The 25,239-nt window shown below is 33.2% G+C and overlaps 2 protein-coding genes and 1 pseudogene across 2 annotated transcripts in view; 1 reads left to right on the forward strand and 2 right to left on the reverse strand.

The window, feature by feature from the left end:
- Nucleotides 1-3,398: 3,398 nt before the first annotated feature.
- Nucleotides 3,399-8,145, reverse strand: LOC128022013 (uncharacterized). The gene is made up of 6 exons (XM_052609210.1): nucleotides 8,075-8,145; nucleotides 7,300-7,343; nucleotides 6,444-7,115; nucleotides 4,478-5,272; nucleotides 4,060-4,167; nucleotides 3,399-3,925 (listed from the first exon to the last, which is right to left on the reverse strand). Exons 2-6 carry the CDS (start codon nucleotides 7,307-7,309, stop codon nucleotides 3,837-3,839), a joined length of 1,674 nt encoding a protein of 557 aa, XP_052465170.1. The 5' UTR covers nucleotides 7,310-7,343; nucleotides 8,075-8,145; the 3' UTR covers nucleotides 3,399-3,836.
- Nucleotides 8,146-10,506: 2,361 nt separating this feature from the next.
- On the forward strand, nucleotides 10,507-12,622 carry LOC128022014 (uncharacterized; annotated as a pseudogene).
- Nucleotides 12,623-16,062: 3,440 nt separating this feature from the next.
- The window catches only part of LOC128022015 (interleukin-17 receptor D), a 43,545-nt gene continuing 34,368 nt past the window's right edge, over nucleotides 16,063-25,239 (reverse strand). Inside the window, exons 8-13 of the mRNA XM_052609212.1 lie at nucleotides 23,039-23,104; nucleotides 22,901-22,955; nucleotides 22,707-22,817; nucleotides 20,828-21,012; nucleotides 18,228-19,143; nucleotides 16,063-16,845 (exon numbers count right to left, since the gene is read on the reverse strand). Of these exons, the coding sequence (XP_052465172.1) occupies nucleotides 16,727-16,845; nucleotides 18,228-19,143; nucleotides 20,828-21,012; nucleotides 22,707-22,817; nucleotides 22,901-22,955; nucleotides 23,039-23,104 (1,452 nt within the window). The 3' untranslated portion in view covers nucleotides 16,063-16,726. The remainder of the gene's footprint in view (nucleotides 16,846-18,227; nucleotides 19,144-20,827; nucleotides 21,013-22,706; nucleotides 22,818-22,900; nucleotides 22,956-23,038; nucleotides 23,105-25,239) is intronic.

Genomic DNA, 25,239 nt, shown 5'->3' on the forward strand with positions numbered 1-25,239 from the left:
TGACTTTTGTTTTGATTTCAGAATAAATATTTGTATTTGATTATGTATGTTTATGGTTATTGCTTTTCTCTTCAGAGCTGTCATTCCAAGCTTTTATGTTGAAATAACGTCTTCACTTTGGACTTCTGCATCAATCGTAGAAGCCACCTAAATATCTTACATGTGAAGCATATCATTAAAGGAACAGTTCACCAAAAAAAATTAAAATAAAATAAATAAAAATAATAAAAAAGTAGTTGATTGTGAGTTGATGTTTCTTTTTTTTCTGAATATATAAATGTGACCCTGGAGCACACAATCAGTCTGAAGTCGCTGGGGTATATTTGAAGCAATAGCCAAAAATAAATAAATAAATAAAAACATTATATGTGTCAAAATTATCTCAGTTTTGACAATTGTACACTTAAGTCTTTGTGGTCCATGGTCACATAAATATATATATAGTGCTTAACAAATTTATTAGACCACCACTCAATGTAATGTTTGTGCCACAGCTACCCTAAACTTACAGTATTGGTAATTACCATAACTATAATTTTTTATGTTTCTGTAATGGTTATTCTACCAGTATGTACAAGCTCTTTAGTCAAAGTAGTACTTGTATTGCTGAAATATAATTATTATTATCCAGGAATTTTCAAATTTACCATTTTACAAGAAAGGAGGAAAAACTAGTAAAGCACTGTATTATTATTATTATTAGTAGTATTATTAATATAATTAATAATAATAATAATTAATTATTATTATTATTAGTGTTCCTGTAGCTCAATTGGTTGAGCACTGTGCTATCGAGCGCAAATTCATAGGGTGAATGCACTGTAAGTCGCTTTGGATAAAAGCGTCTGCTAAATGCATACATTTAATTAAATTTTTAATTTTCAATTTTTAATTTTCAATTTTTTATTTTCAATTTTTTATTTATTATTATTATTATTATTATTATTATTTGGAAGTCAATAACTACAGAGACAGTGGGAAAGGGCATAAAAACATTTTCAGCAAGAATGCAAGCTGTTATCGAGGTTTTCAGATGTGTGAATAAAAATGTTTTAGTTGTTTCAGTTTGTTATTTACCTAATAATTGACATTAGTATATTTAGATTCCTAAAATAGATAAAAAAAAAAAAAAACTGAATTTGTAGTAGTAGTAGCTTCTTACAATTGCAGATCATTGCCAGAATCTGGTCTTTTCATGACATGGAAACTAATTTGTGCTTTTGTTTCATATAGATTTAATTATTGCAACTCTATATTTGGGGCTGTATTAAAACCTTTTCTCACGTTGCAGCTCGTTAAAAATTCTGCAGCTAGACTGTTGATGGGCACGAGGAAATAATCCAGCATTTTCCGGTGCTGGCGTCGTCTTTGCATTGGCTTCCTGATGATTTTAGAACATGCATTTGATATTTAAACAAAGCGACGGAGGATGGAAAAATGAGAACTGTGTTGGGCTGAAACTAGCTAAAACACTTGCACCGTTCCTTGCGCAGCAGTGCACCGGGTGTATGATAGGGCCCATTGTGTTACAACTAGTCCTCTAAGGTCATCTCAGAGTTTTTGCTTTTACATGTTTGAAAGGAGTGAAATAATTTCTTGATGACATTAATTCCATGTGAAGCCAATAAACTCAGGAACTCACACAAAACAGATGCCATGCGGCATGCAAAACCATAAAACAATAAAACTGATCTTGAGAAGGGATCTTTAGGGACAGTAAACAACACCCATCTTCTTGCTCATTTATGACCCTCTTCCTCTTGACCCTACTCTTACTCTTCTCCCCTAAGATGTTATTTTGTGAATACGTTGTTTCTCCTACTTCATGTTTGGTGTCATTTTAAAGGTCTTTGTGTGATTGGTAAAATGATCTCAATTTTACAGTAGACACTTGTATAATGAGAAATATTGAACATTTTTGTAGATTTGTGTTCTGCTGCTAAGTTTAATGATCACGTGAAATTTGAGTCAAAATGAACATGGAGCTAGACTAAAATTTACACTAAATCCTGATAAATTCAGAAGCGCAAGTAAAAGACCGAATATGCATTAAACCTTCGACCAGGCCGCTGGATTCCACTCTTTGGGCAGACGGGTGGATTCTTACAAGTTATAGAATAATTTGACCTTTCAAATTATTATATTTTTTAGTGGTATTTTGCTTTGTCTGTAATTGGTTAGTCAGTATTTAAATATTTTTAAGTTCTGATTGTCATGATCCTGTCATGAACTTGTTTCTCTCTCTGTCTCCCTCTGCTGGTAACTCTCTTCTCCTTTTCTCATCACTCTCCGTTTCGTTACTAACAGCTGTTTCCACTTCCCATTTGGCTCATTTCCCTCCACCTGTTTCTCATCCTGTCTCATTATCTTGGCTAATTCTACCCTCTCTTTTTCCTGTCTCATTGTCAGATTTGATATCACTGATGTGTATCTACCATTGGCGTCTTCACGTTAGTTTAGTCCTGTCCTGTCTTTGTCGAAATGGGGTTTGGTTGGTAGTTCTCTACCACTGCTGGAATTACTCTGTGCTTACTGGGAAAACTGAAAATGGCTTAGCTACAAACCCAAATACAATACCAAACAATGGAAGAAGAAAGCATTAGCCTATGTAACATGAGCTACTAAATCCATAAAAATGAAATTGAAACTTAACTTACCTTTTCAATAATTCAAATCGTTCTATGTATCCAGTAACAAGCAATCTCTTCACTCCTCAATCATTAAAAAGAAAACAAAGGTTTTACCAGTTTGTTTAGCAAATCAAGACTAAAGCCTTGTCTAAATACCCACACTTGCAATTAACTACTTGACTACTTCTATGAGATATTTCCTGTATTTGGCCCAAGTGTTTCATTACCTGATGGGACACACTTAAAGTATTGTAAAAAAATAAAAATAAAAAATTCAAGTGTTTACATAGCTTTAATTTAATTTGAATTTTACTTTGCATTTAAAAATCAAATTCTAAATGTCTGTTCAGTAATTTTAATTAGCGGTGCTTCTAATTAACCAATAAAAAGCAGTTCCAAATGTTGTACAAAATAAATATACTAATCTATGCTGCAACAAAAACGTGTAGCACCTTGTTTTACTACCAAATTATCTTTTATATTTAATTATTATTAATATTTAACTGAGACCTATATGGAAAGGATTCTGTGAACCCTCGTGGTCTTGGCAAAAAGTCTCTCGATTTATTTCCACAACATGATGCATGTTGTGCTGCAACTTCAGAAAACACATCATATAGAAAAAGCACCAGCAAATCAAGAGAACATCTTCATCAATTGGACAACACATGCGCTGCAAATGCTCACAACATAAGCAAAAAAAGATTTTTTATTTGAAGTGAATTGTAACTAATAATGTGTTCACAAAACTTTCTGGAAACTTTAAACTTCTGCATCAGTCCTTTTCCTATTTATTTGTGCAAGAAACTGAACATTATTTACAACATCATTACCTGTAATCCAGAGCCTCGGGCAAATGTTTTTCTTCTTCTGTGATGTTAAATGGTTTGTAAACCCATGCACTTTTGGTGCCAGACAATTAATTTCAACTGGTTCATTTCAATAGTTCGTTCACATAATCATGCAATGATGTAATGTAAACACAATTATATTGTGAAATAAACTTTTAACGGGAACAATGGAAACAGGAACTAAGACTCAGGAAAATAAAACAAACAAAGTAAAAGTCCATAAAAATTAAACAAACAAAACCTGACTGTTCATTCATTCAAGTTACTTTAGATTTTCATGAAATTATTATATCAAGTGAAATTGCAGTTTCATTCTGCAAACTGTTTTTTACGTCTTTTTATGCCTCTGGATATTCTAGACTACTGTTGATGGAACTTGTTTCATATCCAAGTAATATTCATCACATCTTTGAAGCCACTCCAACACCTTCTCCTCTGAATCTACTGAAAATGTAAGGGTTAGAAAGTGTGTTCTCTGACAAGATAACAGTATATCAAAATTAAGAAGAAAAATATTAATCAAGCAAAGAAAATCCAGGTCAAGAAAACATGTATTCTTAAAAATCTAAATAACTCACCAGACGATGCTCCAGGATTCTGAATGTTCAATAGTCTATCCATTAAAATTACTTCAAATCTGCTTCCTTCTCTCCGTATCTTCTCCATGAGACTCTCATCCTCTGAGACTTAAAAGAGATAAAAGAGTTCACAAGGATTGCTCAGACACTTCCTATACCATTACAATTTAAAATGTACTTTGAGAAGTAAATGAATTGCTAAATTAGAATATGGGTTGTTCTTAATGTTTTGTTTTTTTTGCATGGAGGAAAGAAAACTATGAATAGCTAATCAATACACAGGTAAAAAGCCTATTTAACTGTGTAATGATGAAACTGATGGGCTGTAATAGGGTGCATTGAGCTTTGTTCTAATTGCTGTTAACAGCTATTATCAGTATTGGACAGTAAATTGCAAGTAATTTTAATAATGACTTACAGACTGGAGGGTTTGACATGCTTCGGTGACTTTGGACCTCTATACATCCAGTGAAATCCTTTATTTTACTTTTGATCCCATTTATCCTGTTGTTAATCTCCTGCTGTAGTAACTGCAGCACATGGTCCTCGTCCAGATTTATTTCCTCATCTTGTTGTATATCAGTATCATGAATGTTTTCTTCTTCAGCACACTGAGTGTTGAAGCAGAACAGACTGTTTTCTGCCACCATCTCATCAATCTTCTGGAACAACTCTGTGACTTGATCTCGGTTGTTCTTGTTTGAGTTGTCAAAGACGTGATATCTGTTCCTGGATTTCTCAACCAGCCATTGAAGAGCTTCACCTTCACTCTCGATGTGCTGCTCGATTGAGATGTCTGGGAATCTGTCGCCCCATGTGAACAGAACTATGGTGTGTCTCCAGATGTCTTCTCCAAGAGTGGCCATGTACTCTGTAATGACTCTTTTCAGTTCATTCTTGAATGAAGTATCAATAGGAATCACAAGGATTATGGCGTGAGGAAACTGCATTTGTCGTGATTGGTCTACACTCTCTAGGATTCCAGCTCGTGCAAACTCTGGGTTAAATTTAGAAGAGAAATACTTCCACCAGCCTGGAGTGTCTAACACAGTAATTGTCCTGCCATTTACAAAACCAGTATGGCTTGTACACGACTGTGTTCTTCCTATATGAAATATTTCATCATTGAAGATGGTGTTTCCGGTTGAACTCTTCCCAGACACAATCCAACCCAGCAGAACAATCCTCAGTTCTGAGAGCGGAGCCACAACGTCTTCAAGAAGAAACAAACAAACATTAAAACTACAAATCATTTGAAGGTATTTGCATGTTTGCAATGTGCACTACCAGTGAGAAGTTTGGACACCTTTACTCATTCAATGATGACTGTTGTCCAGATTTTATAATAACATTAAAGTCACAAAAACTCAAAATAAAACAAAAGGACACTCTTAAGAGTGTTTCCATTTGTCACTACATTATTAGGTATGGATCTTTTGTATTTTCACCCTGTTTTAGAGCTGAGCTGGTTGTCTTCTGGTTGTATTTCGAGAGTGTGAAGGTAAGGGCGTACATACGAATGAATGAACCTCTCACTGTAAAATCTTCCCTGTCTACTGACATTTGTTATTAATATCAGTAGACCAGGAATCATCTGCTTCATAAATTACAATGCACATGACGATTTTTTATTAAAGAGTTACCGAAAAAGCAGAAGTTCAAAGACAGAATTCTAAAGATGGCTGCGTTGCCTGCACTCTTTTCTTTTCTGGTGCATAGGGATATATCCATTTGTGTTATTTCAGAGTTTTCATGACTATAAGCAGACAAAGAAATCAAGACAAAGAAGTTGAAATGTAATTATATTAAATACAATATTTCTTTGTCTAGATCTCGTTGTCTGCTTCACTCTGGACACTCATGAACCAACATCATGAGGTAAATCCTGGGATGCTTGCAGGAGGAACTTTTAAGAAGAAATCTGTATGATGAGCATTTGTTTCTCCCTCTACTCGCTAAAACTCATCCATTTAAAAGCATTGACTTAAAACCTTAAGACTTGCATAAAGGCTTTAGCATTGCATTACACATCCTCAATCCTCATATTATGTATTGCTGACTGCTATCAATTTTTCTGAGTGGTTTAAATTGACTTTTCAGACTATAAACTAGTATGAAGATAAGAATAAAAGTCCCTTCTTTACAAAAATCAAAATTTGATGTTTAAAAAAACTTGTAGAGAGTAAAAAGAGTAAAAAAAAAAAAAAAAAAAAAAAAAAAAACCTTTAAAATGCTCATTTTATAAAGAAATTCATAAATAGTCACAATTCTGCAAAACAAACTTTAAGCATTTAAGCAGAAGGCTTTAGATCAAAATCAAAATGAGAAACATAAATTGAGTCCAAAAGTTTGACAGTTAGTGTACATCTGCTGTCTGTACTTACTACTTTCTTTCAGCAGGTTTCTTTTGTCCTGCAACCTTTTTTGTCTGACTTCTGCTTTTTCTTTCTTTTCTTCCCTCTTTCTCTGAATGTCAAGCAGCATGTCATCTTGTGTTTCAAAATGCTTGCCATTGTTTGCTTCCACAACATCATCAATTTTGACAAGTAGCTCTTTGACTGTATCACTTTTGTTTTTGACATCGAACGCATAGTATCTTTTTCCACATCTCTGTAGGATCTGCTCCAGATCTTCTCCTTGAATCTCTATGTGCTGATCAATGGATTTGTCCTCTAGTGAATCAGCTCCTGTAAAGATCACTATTGTGTGTTTCCAGACTCTTTCGCCAAAGAGACCAAGGTGTTCTTCGATGCTGAGTCGGTTTTCTTCAGTAAAAGGCAAACTGAGATTAATGACTATGAGAAAGACGTGAGGCCCTGTTTCACACATGAAGACACTGCAAACCACTTCCTGTTTAACAACCTCTGGTGAGTCTTGCAAAAAAAAATTATCCCACCAACATGCAGTGTTGATCAGAGTTATCTTCCTTCCTTTCACTTCACCCTCTCTCTTCACAGACTTCACAAAGTGTTTGACAGGCTCAACTTCACCTAAAATACTGTTTATCACTGAGGCTTTGTCAGATTTCTGCCACCCCAGAACAACTGCTCTTATTTCTGTCAGAAAATAAACATCACATCATTGGAAAATCAACTTTTGCACTTATTTTAATAAAGCAAAGTTGGAAGAGAGCATCTTGCAAGTAAATAGTACACAAAAATATTTTACAAACCACCCTATGTAGCTAAAAATACTAACATTTGATTTTGAAAAATAAAAAAATCTTACTGTGAACTTTACCTGCTTTCATCTTCCTTGCCTTCTTATGTGTGATCCAAATAAATCTTTAAGAAGGGGGAAAAAAACTAGCATGAAATCTAAAAATAGATAAAACTAACAGATATACTAGACATCCAGGAAGAATGCAAATATACTTCAGCTTGATGAGCTGGTGTTTAGAAACAAGGCAGCAGTATCTTAACCTGTGTGATTAAATGTGTACTGCATGTAATCTTACAAAATGCATGAGTAAAAATATTTGATTCATAAAAAGTATAGAAAAAAATTTTTTTAGACTCTTTGTTAATTTATCATTGATTTGACTTTAGATTGAGATTCACCGTCCCTTGAAGAATGCAGAATTATTGTGGTGAAGTAGAACAGATACTTCCTGTTTTTCTGTGTTTACCATCATTTATCATCTTGTCGCAGCCAAACCGATCAAGATACCAAACATCCATTCATAATTTAGCATCTTCATTTTCTTGGCTTAATGCTGAACACAGAAAATTCAACATGACTCCAAAATAAGTACTAAATTTGGTACATATATGTGTAACGTTTATTTAGGTAAAAGGAGGCACTACAAGACCCCCCGCCGCACCCTGTCAAAAAGCCGAAAGTTTTAAAATCAAAGCAAAGCATTCAAAACCTTGAGAATAATAATAATACTGATAATAAAAAAAGTAAAAGTGCCTTTTGCACTTTCAATGCTCGCAGAAAACTGCCATGTTCAACATATTAAAAAATCTGGGATAAACACTTTTTATTAAAACATGTAAGTCTCACATCTCACCTGATCACGCTCCTGAAATGACTAACAAGTATCTGACAGACAGCAGCTAAACTCAGCTCTTCAAAGTGAAACCAAAATATCAAAGTGAACATCAGTCATTCCAAAATAAAAGTTCATCATCCAAAAATGAACATGATGTCATTATTTCACAACCTCATGTCTTCCTAAACCAAAAACTGGTAGTTTACATAAATATTACACGTAGACAAGTCTTTCAGAAATACCAACTGCTGTATTATTAGCCTGATTAAATACATGTTAAATCACTAAAACACAGTTAAATAAAACACAAAGATTCAAGGCTTACTATGAGAATTAATTTGCATACTTATTTATTTTTTTGACACAAGACTAAATTCATGCGCCTCAAAGAGCTAAATATATAAGCTATTAAGTAAGTGCAATTTGAAAATGACAGCTTATGAAATGCTTCAGAAATATGAGACAATGATAATAATGCATATTAACATGCAATTATATAATAACTATATAATAACTATATCAAGTATATAATGAGACACACATTAAAGCACATACTGCTGACTGCATTTCACTATTAGAAATCATCATAATGTTCAGGGACACTGATCTGACAGCTTGCGTTTGGGAATATAATTGTTTCCTGGCATAGAAAAAAATGTTAACTGCTTTGCTACAATTCAAATATAATACAAGACAAAAAAAACTGACACCATATTTACACAAGCAATTAAAAAAATTAAAAAAAGCTTCTTTTTGAAACACCCATTCACTGCTATTATAAAGCTTGGAAGAGTCTATTTTTTATATTCCTGCAATTGGATTCGTCTGAAAGAAGAATGTCATATATACTGTAGACCACAAATTCCAATGTGTTTTTTTCCGGAAAACCAAAATATTAAGATCGATAGTTTCGAAGGCTTCAGTCAAGTCCTATAACATTAGATCTGACAAGACTTCAGAATCAGCATTTAACAATATAACATGCTTAATCCTTAAAGTGCTGATTCTGTACTATGTTTTGTCCTAAAACCAGATTGAAAAACAAAACCAAAACCAAAACTGAATTATTTTCCAAGAATGATTGTAGTTGAACTTTATCCTGGCGTACACATAACACACTATCACTTTCTCATACTATAATTCAAATCCTGTTAAAGGATTGTTAGGTTGCATTAATTGGATCAACCAGAACCAAGTATTCCCACACTTCCCAAAACACCCAATGCACTTGTTACATTGTAAGAAGAATGGCATCTACGCTAATATTAGTCAGTTGAATTCTTATTCCAAGGCCAAGGGCAGATCCCCTGCAAAAACTTTGTCACCTTAACGGCCATTGGCACAAGACCACGGGAACCAGGCTTTGTACATGCTCATGCTTTGCTGGATTGACCTTCTGGACCATATCTGAAGAATTCTTGAAGCATCTCAAGAACCTTTTTTATGGAATAGACCGATTAGAAAAAAAACCTTTTGGTACTCTTACTTTTAAGAGTGTGAGTGTGTGTGTACGCATGTGTGTATCCAGATGTTTGTTTAGGAATCTCTCATGCTCATTCATGCTTAAAATAGATTGAGGATTTACTTCACAGAATGAGAAAGTGAAACAGTTGATCCACAAGGACTTTTCATTGTTTGACTCATTGTGTGGGTGTTTAGTCTTTCTGAGTCATTAGTGTATTTCTAGCAAATAACAGATCAAATCAGCCATATAATTTTAGTATTTATAATTTAATATTATATTTTTACTGTGCAATAAAATTATATTATAATCAAACACACCAGAAGCAGCTAATCAAGGTGTTCAGGGCTACTTGATAATTACAGACAGGTGTGTTGGAGCAGGGTTGGACCTGAAGTCTAGGACGGGTCTAGCATAGCCAGATCTTAAGACTGATGGATGTAGGTCTGGAATCTATGGCAGCTTTCATTAGCTAAGGCCCAAAAACAAAACAAAAAGTTATGCACATAAAAGTTATTAATTACTACAGCAACAGCAGAGTATTTTTTCAGAAAAATCATCTTGGGTCCAATTCGATTAATATTAAAATGAATTGATAGGTGATAAATATTCTGATGTTGTTGGTTCTCAAAATACAAATTATTTAATTATTGACTGTTAAACATACTAACAAAAAAGACTATTAAGGAGTTATGAATATGTTGACAAAAATAAGCTGTAAATAAAGACTTTAAGTGACGTGAAACTGTGGTCAAATGTCTATCAGAAAAGTGAAAATTGTTTGATGTTTTGTGCATGGGGAGTTGTGGGAACACGGGTTTATGTCCCCACCAATGTCAAAAGGAAACCTACGCCCTTGCTATCTTTACTTTCACTTAAGTAATGAGATTTGTGTCCTTTGTCCACCTCTGTCTACATCACGCCAGGTCCAGTTTCAGTTCCAACATTAGGAAAGTATTCATTAATTTTGGGGTGGGGTTTGAGTGTTTTTTGGGGTTTAAAATGTTTCTGTGTCCTGGCTATTTTGAAACTGATTGAAATAAAGGTGCACTTTCGAAGGACTGAGACGCTCCCGCGACGCTCCACCAAAGACCTTTTGAGATTTCTAAACTTTTAAAATGTCTGCAAACCCACAATTAAGCTACCATGGAGATGACGACAATGGTAAGTGCTTTGTAGCCTAATAGTTGGTCTGTATTTACGAACATTAAAAACTCTATGTTGTAATCATATTTAATTATTCTGTTAATGCACAAATAGAAAGATATGACAGTAAAATTCTGCTAGGACATCTGTTCATTTTACTTTCATTTACAATATCCCTAATGAATGAAGTGCACAATTCAAAATACAGGTTAAGCACATGCTATTAATACAATATTCATTTCATTTTTTAACTGATATGTTTCATGTTTAAGGAGAGCGGGGCACAATCTGTCACAATCAAACCTACTTTGATTCACTTTGTGTAACTGTGTACTTTTTTCTTTATTCCCCCCAAGAAATGAAAGTAGAAAGTGATGTGAGAGGGATGTTGTAATCTGATCTAATCAAACAATATCAAAGTCTTTGTCCTGTAGGAGGAAATACAAATATACAATATGCCTATACAAAGCAAACTAAAAATATATTATGCTAACTAAACCTTTTTCATATAAAATAACAGCATTATATATATAATTAAAAATCAACTGATTTTGAAATTTGACATTGAATACACCAGAACATAACTATAGCCTCTGGCATAGTTCAGAATATCAAAACAGCTCGTCTTCTGTCCTTCGCTTCCCCACGGAACCTGAACAAATTCGAAAGTGAAAGTGAAAAGTGAGCGTGCATTCAAAAGCTTGTGTAATTAATCGTATAATTATATTTTGATATTTGATTACATTTATAATCAACTGACAGCTATTAAATAATTATTCAATTTACAACTTCAATGTGCTAATTACAAACAGTGCTTGAAGGGAATAGAATTAGAAAAATACAAAGCATTAGAATTTGCATGATGCAGTTAAAGTGTCAAAATCACTCCAAAAGCTCCATGAAAATATCTTCTGATTTACAAGCATAAGAAATTATGAAGATTCGTCGTGGACTAATGGTTAGAGAGTCTGACAGGTCGCAGGTTTGAGTCTTAGTCCCTCAATACCACAAACTGAGGTGAGACCCTTGAGCAAGGCACTAAACCCCAGGCAACAAGCAAGAATGGCTGACCACTTCTCTGGGTGTGTGTTCACTACTGAGTGTACACTTGGGTGGGTGAAATGCAGAGCACAAATTCAGTGTAATGGACACAATGCTTGGCCACGCATCACATCCTTTTCCTCCTTTCCTTTTGAACACTCAGTGTTGAGGAATGTACAGAAAAACTGAAGACTAAATCACACCAAGAACAGAACTTGCAAGGTTGATTAAATAATGAGGATGACCCTAAATAGAGCTTGTTATTTTGTCTGTATATATTTGCACTGTGTAATAGATCATTTTATTTGCAGATGAAGAATCTGATGTACTTTATACCACACGGCTGCGTAAAGGACAACCCAATATAGATTTAATTTTGTCAAGTGAAATCAATGAGAGATTATTAAACAAGAAAACATGGATCAAAAATTATACTACAAAAAAGCCAAACGTGCAGCTCACATCAGTCACTGCTTCAGGAAGCGGCATCATAGGCATGATCGACACAGCTGACAGACCAGGAGATGCCAATGCAGAAGGCACCTATGCTCGAAGTGGAACATATGTTGTAAGTCCTGAAAATAAAGAGGATTCCCAAGGCTGGAGTCTATGCTGAAGCAGGAGTTGGGCGAGCTCGTGCTGAGTTCAGTGTATTTGAAGCAGAAGCCAAAGGTCCAAACGCCTCAGCTGGTGCTGAAGCCAGTCTGGTTGGAGTTGGAGCAATGGCGCGAGCTGAAATTGCCAGTGCATCTGCTAAAGTTGGCCCATTTGGTGCAAAACTGGGATTTGGAGTTGACACTGGTGTATCTGTTGGTGTGGATGGGTTTGAGGTCAAATTCTTGGGAATCGGATTCACAATTGGTCCAAGAACCAGTGTATCTTTTCTGGGCTCAGAACTGTCTTGTTCAGTCATGTAATCGGACAGGTAATAATTATCATTGAATATTCATATGTATCATTTCACTGCCAAACCTTAAGGACAAAAAAAAAAAAAAAAAAAAAATGATATATATATATATATATATATATATATATATATATATATATATATATATATATATATATATATATATATACAGTATATATAAATTTTTTTTGTTTTGTTTTTTGTACCTAATATACACTTATTTTCTTTTACTTTTACTTTTTTTTTCAAAGCAGAATTTGAATTCACAACGATATAATAACAATGTTTTATTTTAGATTTTATAATTGTACAATTGTTGAGATGGTTGTTTTAAGAATAAATATTTCTATTTGGATATGCAGGTTTGTTTAATTCGATTACGCCAGCAGCAGTTTGGATGCAGCAATCGCAAAGATTTCAGGGTGACACCAAAACTGCAAAGACTTCAGATGATGCCAACCTGGGATCAACATACAAAACTGTCACGTATTATCCTTATATTGTAATCGAGAACAAGCTATATCTGTTGTCTAACATGCTTGTTGTATCTAATTTGCTGAACACATAATCTTAACTAACCATATAATGCGCTATACATATTATATACGGACATTGCTCTGATAGTTCATCTCTGGCTTATTACAGAATACCCCTTTTTTTTTACTATAAAAGAAGAATGGTATTTTAAAGCTGCTTAAAAGCAATATGTATTGTGAAAAGTGTAATACAAATAAACCTGAATTGAATGTTTATTGCTTCTCTCTTCAATACAGTCATTCCCATTGTAACTGTGTTCAGAGATCTTTCTGGAGACTTTTAATATCAGTCCTTCTCTATTTATACAATAATCTAAAAAAAAAAAAAAATTATATATATATATATATATATATATATATATATATATATATATATATATATATATATATATATAATTTTGTTATAATTAATAATAATTATAACAATTATTTTGTTCAAACAATAAGGCCGCAGCTGTGTTTGTCTCAATTAATTTCCAAAAGACCTGCATAAGTGTTCATTCATAACTACTGATGGCAGAAATTAAGCTTTTTGAACCTTCAGATCCACTGAACCAATTGCTTGGTAACGAAGGCTTTGAAAATGTATTGCATGTATTTAAAGCAATCCACAATCTATTCTAAACATTATATCTCCTTTTCCTTAACTAGGAACTTGACTTTCAATTTGGCACTTTTTTCTATAATTGTCTTCGGTTATGTGACCACCTACACCTATTTTTTTTTTATTATTATTATTAATTATTTCATCCTTATGACAAAAGATAAAGAGTTCAAAAGTTCTATAGCTCTTAAAACTTTAAGATGTTTCTAGCTTTTACATTTCCAGAGTTATGAACCAAATGCAAAAGTGCTTACAGTATTATAGAACTATGATCCAGAATCTAAATTTAAGGTCAGGAGCAGCTACTGATGAAAATACAAAATACAATTTGTTATTCAATAATGTTTCAACTTTATAGGTCTATTACTAGCTTTGCTTTGAAACTGCAATCGACAATTAGAATTCAAGATTACATTCATTTTGCATTGCATTGCCAAATATTTATAGTGCATGTTCTTGCAGTTGGGGTTACATGACTGTGATTATGGAATTGTGATATGGAATGTAAAAATGTTAATTGTTAAAAACTTATTGGTGATTGACCAAAGCAAATGGCTCTGATTTTATTTTATTTGGATGTAACGTATATGTGAATGCACAAATAAAGCATGTATTCATTAGAAAGCATCTGTATCATAATCCTCAGATCCAGTCAGATACAATGATCTGACAGCAGGTGTTTGGGGATATAATCATTTCCTGGCACTGCAATAACAGTGAAGGAACAGGTCATGATCTGAGAAAACAGACAAGAACACATCAGAAATGACTACAGTATTTAAGAGCTCCCAACTTTCAATCACAGTAGTTAAGAAAGCTAGAAGTATATTTGTATATTTATTTTTAACACATGTTAAAAATAATGAGATCAGTTAACAAAAATTCTAATTGTTTTACATGCAAAGTATTTCATTTAATTTATGTATTGATTTTTATTTTTTATTTTAGTTGAACAGCAGGAAAGTGTTAATATTTGATAGAAATCATCCACTTGTGCATGCTGTGTTAACTTAACATGTCAAACTGAAGAGCACTGCTGTTTTGTCTTTGAAAACAAATTCCTTGACTTTGCACTGGACATCTTGGAGTTTTTCTTAACCCTTTCTATGTCTTCTGATTTCCTTTAGCATTTTATGTGCACAGAAAGTTCATTCTTTGGGACTGAGGAGCTCAAACAAGAAGAGTGCAGAATCAAGAAAGCTTTAAGTACTTAACTTCTGACTGAAAAGGTTAACCTATCAGATTACCACAGCTTTTATTTTCACTCGCTCAAGATGAGCAGCTGGTAAATATTTACTTGTTTTCCAGGTTTATGGCTGAATAGGGAACCTCACAATCTGGAGGTCATTGCAGATCAGTGGCCAGTCATTATTTGCAAACCACAAGTTCAGGTAACATTATTTTACAGGTCCAGATATCTATGGTTCTCCGTTTAAACAAAACTAGCCGTGTTTTAACAGCAAACATAGTTTAACTCTGGTAATTTAGGTAAACCAAGACATGTGTAAAACTATACTTTATAGACAAAGCTCAGTGCTGTAACTGTAAACTAAAACTATTAAAACCCATTTGTGTTGACTGATATAAATCTGAAATAAAATAAAACAAAAATTACATGGAAAACTTCACTTAAGGAAAATTCAAACTTGGCAACTAACTGAAATAAAATTATAAAAAATAAAAGTTGAAATACTAAAAATGATTAAAAAATAAAACTGAAATAAAAAAATTAAAGATAATTTTTTTTTAATAACACTACAAAATATAGAAATAAAAGCTATGACATAAATTACTTATATTATTCATTTTATATATATTTTTTTTTTTTTTTTTGTCAAAAAAGCTAGAGGAGGAGATTTCAACACATACAGCATCTATTCATAGAGCAAACACAGCCTGAAAATCTTTCTGAACACACCTGGTGTGATTTATAATGATGCACTCACATCACTGGCAGGTACACACTCTGTTCGACATCAAATTGCCGTAATTGACGTAATGAGAGAAATAGGCCTTTTGTGTTCAATAGAAAAACTCTTTGATCTTTGAGTTGAGCTCATGAAAAATGGGGGCAAAAACAAAAGTGTTGTTTATAATTTTGTTCAGTGTATATTATTTCATTTTCATCACTTAAAATGTCACATCTAAAGATTTTAGTCCCTTCTCTGTTATTTCTTTCTATATGCATATTTTAGCGCACTAAACCCACTGTTAGTATATATTTACAGTGTAAACCATAAAGAAATCTTTAGATTTTAAGCATATTACACATTTCAAATACAGGAAACTTCACGGATAACTCATAATCAATGCATATAAATCTTAGTTTTATTAAGTCATATCTCCTACATTAGAGTACTATAAAACAGTACAAAGTTTATATAATGTAGAAATCACATCTAATATTCTAAAACAACAATTAAAAAAAAAAACTGTACAAAACCTGGATAAACAAAGTACACAAATAAAACTCATGAAGTTAACAACATGACATCTCATTTTTTTAGTTTGTGCTTCCCTTTGTCATAAAAAACATTACCCCTACTCTAATCTCTTTATGATGCGGTCCTTTTAAAACTTATTAAGCCCTAAAATCATTAAAAAGCTGTCGATATGCTTTTAAAATCGAACGTAAACTCTGAACAACCCCAAGCACGCTAATGCAATAAATAAAAGTGAAATTAAAATGTTAAAATGACTCACATTCAGCACAACCCGCTCATGTCTACAGCTTCATGGCACTTTTAAGGCAAGAAGGTCTGGATTTTGTAGTAACACACACAACAGACACGGATGCATGCTAAATACACAACCACTTTGGTTAAAAAGCGCCTTGACGAAACACGTGCCTGCCGTTTTCAGACACCTCTTCCAATCTGTGAAAGGTTTTCCCTGATGAGGGATTTTGAAGACTTGTCTAAGTCTGTGGTGAGTACAGGAATTAAAGTGGCGATGCAGTTACAGCTGAAGGCCACTAGGTGGAGGCAGCGGCTCTGAGTCCTTCGCTCTGATGGATGATGTGATGGAGCTCTGCTTTGCAGATTGTGGAAGCTGTGCAGTGCAGAGAGCTGACAGCAGGGGGCTCCTCATCACCTAAAAAACACACAAACGGTCACACTGTCAAAAAAAAAACTATTCGCAAAGTATAATCTAATAAAAGTAATTAGTTAGCATTTAAGTGATACAGTTTAAATGTAATCAAACGTATCAATAAAGAAATATATTACTATTGCATTCATAAATATGATTTAATAATAATTATTATTTTTACTACTTATTATTTTACTTAATTGTTATTGTTACTGTCAATAAATTTAAAAAAATTAACTAATCAAAGAAATATATTACTATCGAAATAATAGTACAGTACTTTAAAATAAACAATGAATGTTAAATAATATTGATAATAGTTAACAGTCAGTTAAACTTTACAGTAAGTTGATGTAACTAATAAAAATACTACAATTGCAATCGTAAGAACATACTGTAAAAAAGGTATTTATTATCTATTTCAAAATCAATTGTATTATTTAAATTATAAAATGTAACCAATTAATTAAAAAAATAATTACTATTGCAATCATACTACTGTATTGTCAAATAAATAAAAAATATATTATTATAATTATATATATATATATATATATATATTTTTTTTTAATTTTACATAGTCATTTAATTTATAATAAAAATTATGAATATAAATATATATGTAATATATGTAATAAAAATATACAATATTACTGCTGCACTGTACAATAAAATTATATTATAATCATTATTATATTCAAAATATGTTTATTTTATAGTTATTTAAATTAATCTAAATTTAGAATGCAATAGTACTACTGAACTGCAAAATAAGATAAAACATTATTTCACAGATTAACAGTAAAATTACAATACTAATATACACTACTAAATATGGATGTCTTCATTGGAAAGATGGTTGACATTGCACTTTCAAATGCAAAATATTGCATATAAAAGGCCATATAAATAATTTTAAAAAAAAACACAACCCTATGTGAAGCTCAATGAACTACTTAGATGTCAGAATATATTTAAATTGCATATATTAAAAAATGTGCATATATATATGTGTGTGTGTGTGTGTGTGTGTGTGTGTGTGTGTGTGTGTGTGTGTGTGTGACCCTGGAGCACAGAAGCAGTCTCTGGGGTATTTTTGTAGCAATAGCCAAAAATATATTGTATGGGTCAAAATTACTGATTTTCATTTAATGCAAAAAATCATTAGGATATTAAGTAACAATCATGTTCCATGAAGAGATTTAGTAAATTTCCTACCATAAATATATCAAAACTTAGTATTTTAGTAATATGCATTGCTTAGAATTCATCTGGACAACTTTAAAGATGATTTTCTCAATATTTGGATTTTTTTTCCATGGTCACATATACATATATATACCAAAATAACATATTTATATCTGCTAAATGTGTTATATTCCTACCAAGTCCTGAGGAGGAGGACACGCTGTCGGCCAGAGACGAGTTGTCGGGGTCCGGCGAGAGTCCGTCCATCAGTGGGATGGAGAGCTCGGAGGACGGGACGGACGAGTCGTAGATCCCCGAGTCTCTGGGCATCTCCACCGGACTGACCGATCCGTCGGGACGAGACGAGCCCGCGTCCTGATGAGACGAACCCTCCCCGAGATCCTCCTGAGACAGACTCAGAGACAGCGTCAGGACGTTGCTCCTCACGGGACACTCGCTCTCCGACGGGTGTTTGAGCTTCACCTCGTTCAGGACGAGCCCCGAGTCCAGCTTCTCTGGAGGAGGGAGGCGTTTATTCGGGAGCGGAGGCGGCATGAGCTGCTTCTGGAACCAGTCGGGCTCCTGCTCCGTGAGCTGGTGCATGTTACAGATGGCCACGTACAGCGAGCGGCCCGATTTACTGCGGAAGTAGTTGCGTTTGCTGACGTTGGGCGGCTGTGGCTCGCGGTCGGTCAGACTGAGCTGGCGAGAGTGGAGCCGGGCGAACAGAAGAGGAAGCTGGTCCATCAGTTTGTATTTAGGCGCCAGGCTGAGACAAGTCGGTATGTCGCTCTCGTGAGAGTAGTCGAAGTACACCGACATGAATCGAGAGAGGTCCGAGGACTTCTGATGCTCCTCTCTGAGTTTTTCTGAGATCATCGCTGTGGCCACGATGAACAGGTCTCTGTTTCCGGCGGAGGAGTCGGATGCGGTCGGTTCTCGGTTGTTCTCCTTCGACGTGGCTTTGCCTTTACGGGGGCGTTTCTCCACGAAATACTTCAGGCCTTTGGAGCAGACGGTGATGATGAAGTGTGCCTCGTCGATACGCCGGCTCAGCCACGACATCTGACCCTCCTTACAGATCTCCAGGTGCTCCCAGAGATCCAGCGCCACCTGAGCGTTCACACACACACACGCACACAGACACACACACAGAGACACACATTAGGCACATTTGAAACTATTTCACAGTATAAAAAAATTATGATGATTATTAGCATTCTAAATATTTTATAAAAAATATAAAAAACTAAATCAATAAAAAATATATATTTTGTAGGGTAAAAAAAGAAAAAGTATTTAATAATCATAAATGCAAATTCTTAATTGTACTGTTTTTATTTAAAATATATAAATGATTCAATAAATAAATGTTACTTTAATAATACTATTGTACTGTATTTAATAATAATAATAATAAAATATTTAAATTATATTAATTTATTTAGATAATACAAATTATTATTATTATTACTCAAAATATTTTATTTTGTTCATTATTTAAACAAAAATAAATCAAGAAACATATTACTGGAATAATACTGTCATAATACAACACTGTACAACAGAAAACAAATATTTAGTAACATTAATATCAATTTTAATTTCACTAAACAACAGTAAAATTACGATACTATTTATGTATATCGTGATCTCTTAGCTTTTAAAACATTTTTCTTTTATTTTGGTGGAAAATCTCTGAGAGACTTTAAAGCTTGTTAGTTAATAAATAAACAATAGTTCATTGAATTAATTTGTTAAAAGTTAATTCACTGTGCATTCAACTAATGTTAAAGCTGCAGTAGGTAACTTTTGACGCTCTAGCGGTTAATAAACAGAACTGCTTGCGTCTTGCGGAAGAACATCGTAGCCGGAACTACTTCTCTCGCTTTATGTCTATGAAGAATCACAAAGGTACTGTGTTACTCCGCAGCGGTACCCCCGAAGCAATCTAAAATAGTCCGAATATAAACACTTATTATAGGTGCACCCTAGTGATTCAGGACAAGCTAAAAACACTGTTTGGAAAATGGATTCATGGTGTACTCACTTATTATATACATTTTTCTACATTTTGAACACAAACAAAGTTACGGACCACAGCTCTGATTGGTTGTTTCTTACCGGGAGCGATGGAGTTTCTGCAAATGGCAATAGGAGCACTGGGAGGAGCCAGAGGAGCTTGATTTTTTCACAGATTATCTGTCTCATATTCTACTGTCTGGACATAATGACAGGTTTAACAAATATGTAAAAAATATTTTTTTACAAATGTTCCCTACAGCACCTTTAAATATTTATATATAAATTTATGCAATAGTAAATGTTGAAATTTACAACTAATATTACTGAAGATTGTAGAAGTATATTATTGTTGTTAGTGTTAGATATAACTTGCAATAACTTGGGTGATCAAACTTCCTTCTGCCACTAGAGGGCGTCAACGGCAAACATTTCAAACCTGTCAAACTATTTTTAGTCTCTTCTGCTCACCAAGGTTGCATTTGTATGATCACAAATACAGTAAAATTTTGAACTATTATTACAATTGAAAATAACTGTTTTCTATTTTAATATATATTTAAGCATCATTACTCCAGTCGTCAGTGTCACATGATCTTCAGAAATCATTCTGATTTGCTGCTGGAAACTGATACATTTTATGTTTCAGGATTCTTTGATGAACGGAATGTTCAGGGGAACAGCTTTTATTTGTTTTGTAACATTCTAAATGTCTTCACGGTCACTTCTGATCAACTGAATGCATCCTTGCTGAAAGTTCTGAACCGAGCCTGACCTCACAGCCGCAGAAGTCCTGCAGGAAGAAGGCGAAGCTCTGGATGACGGCCAGGTGTTTGGGACAGTCTCTGCTGGAGTAACAGAGGAAGATCTTGGGTCTGGGCCAGGGTCTGTCTGAGCTCAGCGCTGTGGTCTGAGATGAAGACTCGGAGCTCTCCTCGTCCAGGTGGGAGTAGATGTTCTCTGCAGAAGAATTCAGATCAGAGACGGGAATCCAACCAGGATCAAATCAGATTTGTAGCGAGTGGGGGAAAAAAGCACATTTATTGTTTCCATATGATGAGAGCTCCTTTTAGAGCATTGGAAGAACTGAAAGTAAAGCCTAATTTGTCCATGTTAGAGCAACAGATGTTTTTGTCTTACATCACCCCCCAAATCCACCTTCACAAAAATATACCATGGTAACCATATTTTAGCATAGAATACCAGTTATTGAAAAAAATCCCATAAACTTGGAGGCTTAATGCATCTAGAGCAGGGTTATTTTAACATTATATTGTATTGTAAAATATTTCCATTTCTTGAAATGTAACGGTAAGGTTCAAACCATTAAAAAAATACTAAATCATTATTTTACGTAAAATAAACCACTGAAAATAACATTCATTTTTAATTTCAGCAGGTCAATAAAACCATAAAAAATTATTTTTGTTACTTCAAATAAAATGAAAATAAAATTATTTTATTTTCTTGTGTACCTTGAAATAAAGTAAAAAAGTTAACTAAAACTAAACTACAAAAAAATAAATAAATTTTTATTTCAGCTAGTTGACTAATGCTAAATCCGTAAAAAAAATGTACTGAAATAAAATAAAATACAAAACTTATTATATTATATCTTATTATTATTATTATTATTATATCTTAAACTTATTATATTTCAGCTAGCTGACTAAATGTAAAACCACAAAAACATTTTCATTAATTGAAATAAAATAAACAATACCTGAAATAAAATTGTAAGATGCATTTAAAAACTTTACCCTTTTTTCTTTCAGCTAGTTGAATAAAATTAGTACCTATAAAAATCTGTTTCTTGAAATAAAATAAATGTTAACTGAAATATTAAAGTTAACAAACTTTAAAAAACAAATATTTTATTTCAGCTATTTGCCAAAGCAACATTTCTCATCTTCATTTCCTTCAATTAAATGTACTAAAATAACTAAATAAAATCAGAAATATAAAACTAATAAAAACGACGTGAACAAAAATAAAAATGATTTCAAAATATAAATGAAAAATAAAACTATAATTATTATAAATTTTATTAGTTATTTCATCTTCTCAATTACTATTACGAGTAGTATTTATTATTTAATATATTTATTATAATTATATATTTATATTAATATAATATAATATTATCATTATTATGATATAAATTATTATTATTATTATTATTATTAATAATAATAATTATAATAATAATCATCATCATCATCAGAATAATTCCAAAATAATATATAATACACATACAAAAAATTTGCATTGATATTAATTATTATTTATTAATAATAATGTAAATAATTATTAAGTACTACTAATACTAATAATAGTAATAATAATAATAATAATAATAATAATAATAATAATTAAAATAGAAATATTAGAATCATATGATATTAGTTATTATTATTATTAGAATATACATTTTTATATTTTAAATTATATTTTGGAAACCAAGGTGTTCTATGAGGTTTTAAGAGGAAATTCTTCCCAAAACGTTGGAAACTGAGCATCATTTTGCTTGAGCTGCAGCAGAATGGCGCGAGCGCAAACGCTGAGACTCCATCGCGCATTAATCCTCATAAATGCCGTCAGATTACAGAGATCGTCTTACAGAAACCCGAGCCTCACTAATGCCGGACACACACCTTGCTGTTTCTTGCGACACATGACGGTGAAGAGAGTGGCGAAGGCTGACATGATGACCAGCGGGACGGTGATGGCCATGGCACGGATCGGTCCGGCCCACGGAGAATGCACTGCAACAAACACAAACAACATCTGATCAGTGCGAATACAGACGCTAAACATTCGAAAGATATACTACGAGCGAGTCTCTTACCTTGGCTCACGTGGTACTGCGTCTGTCTCCTGGTCATGTTGTTGTCATCGCGAAGCTGCAGGAATCACAAAGCAGATTAGCTGTTAAATTGTTCAATGAAACTCAATTAACTGCGCGTGAAATGAATTACGCTCAAACCTCAATTGCGTAAGTTCCTGGAGCGACGTCTTGTAAAACACATGTAGTTTTGGGACCATTTTGCTCCTGCAAGAAAAACGGAGACATTGTTACAAATGTGCAATGCATTTTATTTTTTAAAATGACATGCAATGATTATAAAAGATCTGGGTCATTCAATAAACCAAGAGCTACTTGTGGCTTTCATTAACAAATCTTGAAACAACTTTAAAGGAATAGTTCATCCAAAATTATGAACACTTCTTCACCAGATCATCCGAGATGAAGACGAATTTGTTTCTTCATCACATTTGGAGATTTGTAGCATTGCATCACATGCTCTGCAGTGAATGGGTGCCGTCATAACGAGAGTCTGAACAGCTGATAAAACACCACAGTAATTCACAGCACTCCAGTCCATCAGTTAATGTCTTGAGAAGGCATTTTTAACATCCTAATGTTACTTTCAGCTAAAATAAAACAGTTCCTCCAGTGAAAAAGTGCATCTTCTGTTGTCTCTCACATCAAAACCAAGCCACATATTTGTTTAGGCTTGTAAACTGTGCTTGAGATCCATGCAGATTTCTCTCCTGATTCAGACCAGAGCACACTATTATGGATTATGAACTCACATTTTAGCTTGAAGCAACCTTAATGATGGATTTTTTTCTTACAATCATGCAGCTTTTGTCTTCTCAAGACATTAACTGCTGGACTGGAGTGGTGTGGATTATTGTGATGTTTTTATCAGCTGTTTGGACTCCCATTCTGACGGCACCCATTCACTGCAGAACAAGTGATGCAATGCTACATTTCTCCAAATCTGATGAAGAAACAAACTCCTCTACATCTCGTATGGACTGAAGCAATAAGCTCCGTGAAGCCGTGGTTTACAGTGAATTTATAACAACAAAGCGGCATTGTTAGTTGTTATAAATTTACTGGAAACCACAGCTTCACGGAGCTTTTATAAAACGGTTATTCCACAGTTATTATTAGTAAGGTTTCACAGAATAAAACGGAGCAAATAAAGTGTAATGATATTAATTCAAACAATATTCCTCCACCAAACAATGTAGCTCCTCAGAAACAGCTGTGGTTCCAAAAAAAGTGGTTGCCGAGCAACACACAAACGTAAACAAAGGTGTATGTTACTTTGTAGCATATTTTACAACAGCTTCAGACTTGGCTCAGCCAATCAGAATCAAGGAGCGGAACTATCAGTTTTATAACAGGGTTCCTATTGCACTCAGTTCGAAGCCTGTGGTGGGAAAGTGAAACGATATCAATGATCTCACAGAGATCCATAGAGCGTCTGAACTCTGGAATCCCCCGTTGGTGGCGTCGCTCACCTCAAATTTCACCTCTTTCTATTACTGCTACAAACAATGGCACCCGGCCCGGCCACAGATATGACCACTGTGCTCTTCTCAAAAAGCCAGGACAATGATTTACACCCTCTGATAGGAAGAAGATGTGAATAACACGGTTCAAAAGAATCAGGTCATGTTCCAAAATGACACAAATATGAAACACCTCATGCTGGTGTTGAAATAATAAAACCTCTAAGTGAAATCAATCCCGACATCGTGATTCCAAGAGAATAAAGACTTTGCTTCAGCCAAAGCCTTTCAGAGATAACTCACGAAACACCATAAAAGTGCACATTTAATCATGGAGCGAAATTTATCTTTCCGTTGTTAATTAGCAATTTAGTGTGTCAGTTATTTATTTATTTTTAAATAAAATTAATGATGAACTTCCAATACTTATTTTCTCAAATAATATTATTAGTAGTATTTATTATTATATATAATATAATAGCTATGCTAATTATAACAACTATTATGAAACTAATACATTATTAATACATATTTAATTCACTGCATCAATAATAATTATTGACATTATTATTAATAAATATGAATTAATAACTATTATTTATTATAATAACAGTAATAACAATTTAAGCAAAATGTAATAAATTTAAATACATTTTTATAAATTTAGCAAAATATAATTAATTATTGAAATTACATACAATATTATTATTATTATTAGAATATTCATTTTTATAATTATTATACAATTTATTTGTAATTTGATCTTCTCAGTTACTATTACCAGTAGTATTTATTATTTAATGTATTTATTATTAATTATAATATTATCATTATTATAATAGTTATTATTATTAATTGTAATAATAATAATCATCAGAA

This window comes from Carassius gibelio, chromosome A11 (assembly GCF_023724105.1).
Source record: "Carassius gibelio isolate Cgi1373 ecotype wild population from Czech Republic chromosome A11, carGib1.2-hapl.c, whole genome shotgun sequence".
In the NCBI taxonomy this organism is placed as follows: Eukaryota; Metazoa; Chordata; class Actinopteri; order Cypriniformes; family Cyprinidae; genus Carassius; species Carassius gibelio.

Bases quoted from the DNA above. Each gene is read 5' to 3' on its own strand.
- LOC128022013 (XM_052609210.1), bottom strand. The intron at 5,273-6,443 runs GTAAGTACAGAC...TTCTTCTTGAAG, and splicing joins AAACCTGCTGAAAGAAAGTA to ACGTTGTGGCTCCGCTCTCA. The intron at 3,926-4,059 runs GTGAGTTATTTA...TTACATTTTCAG, and splicing joins GAATCCTGGAGCATCGTCTG to TAGATTCAGAGGAGAAGGTG.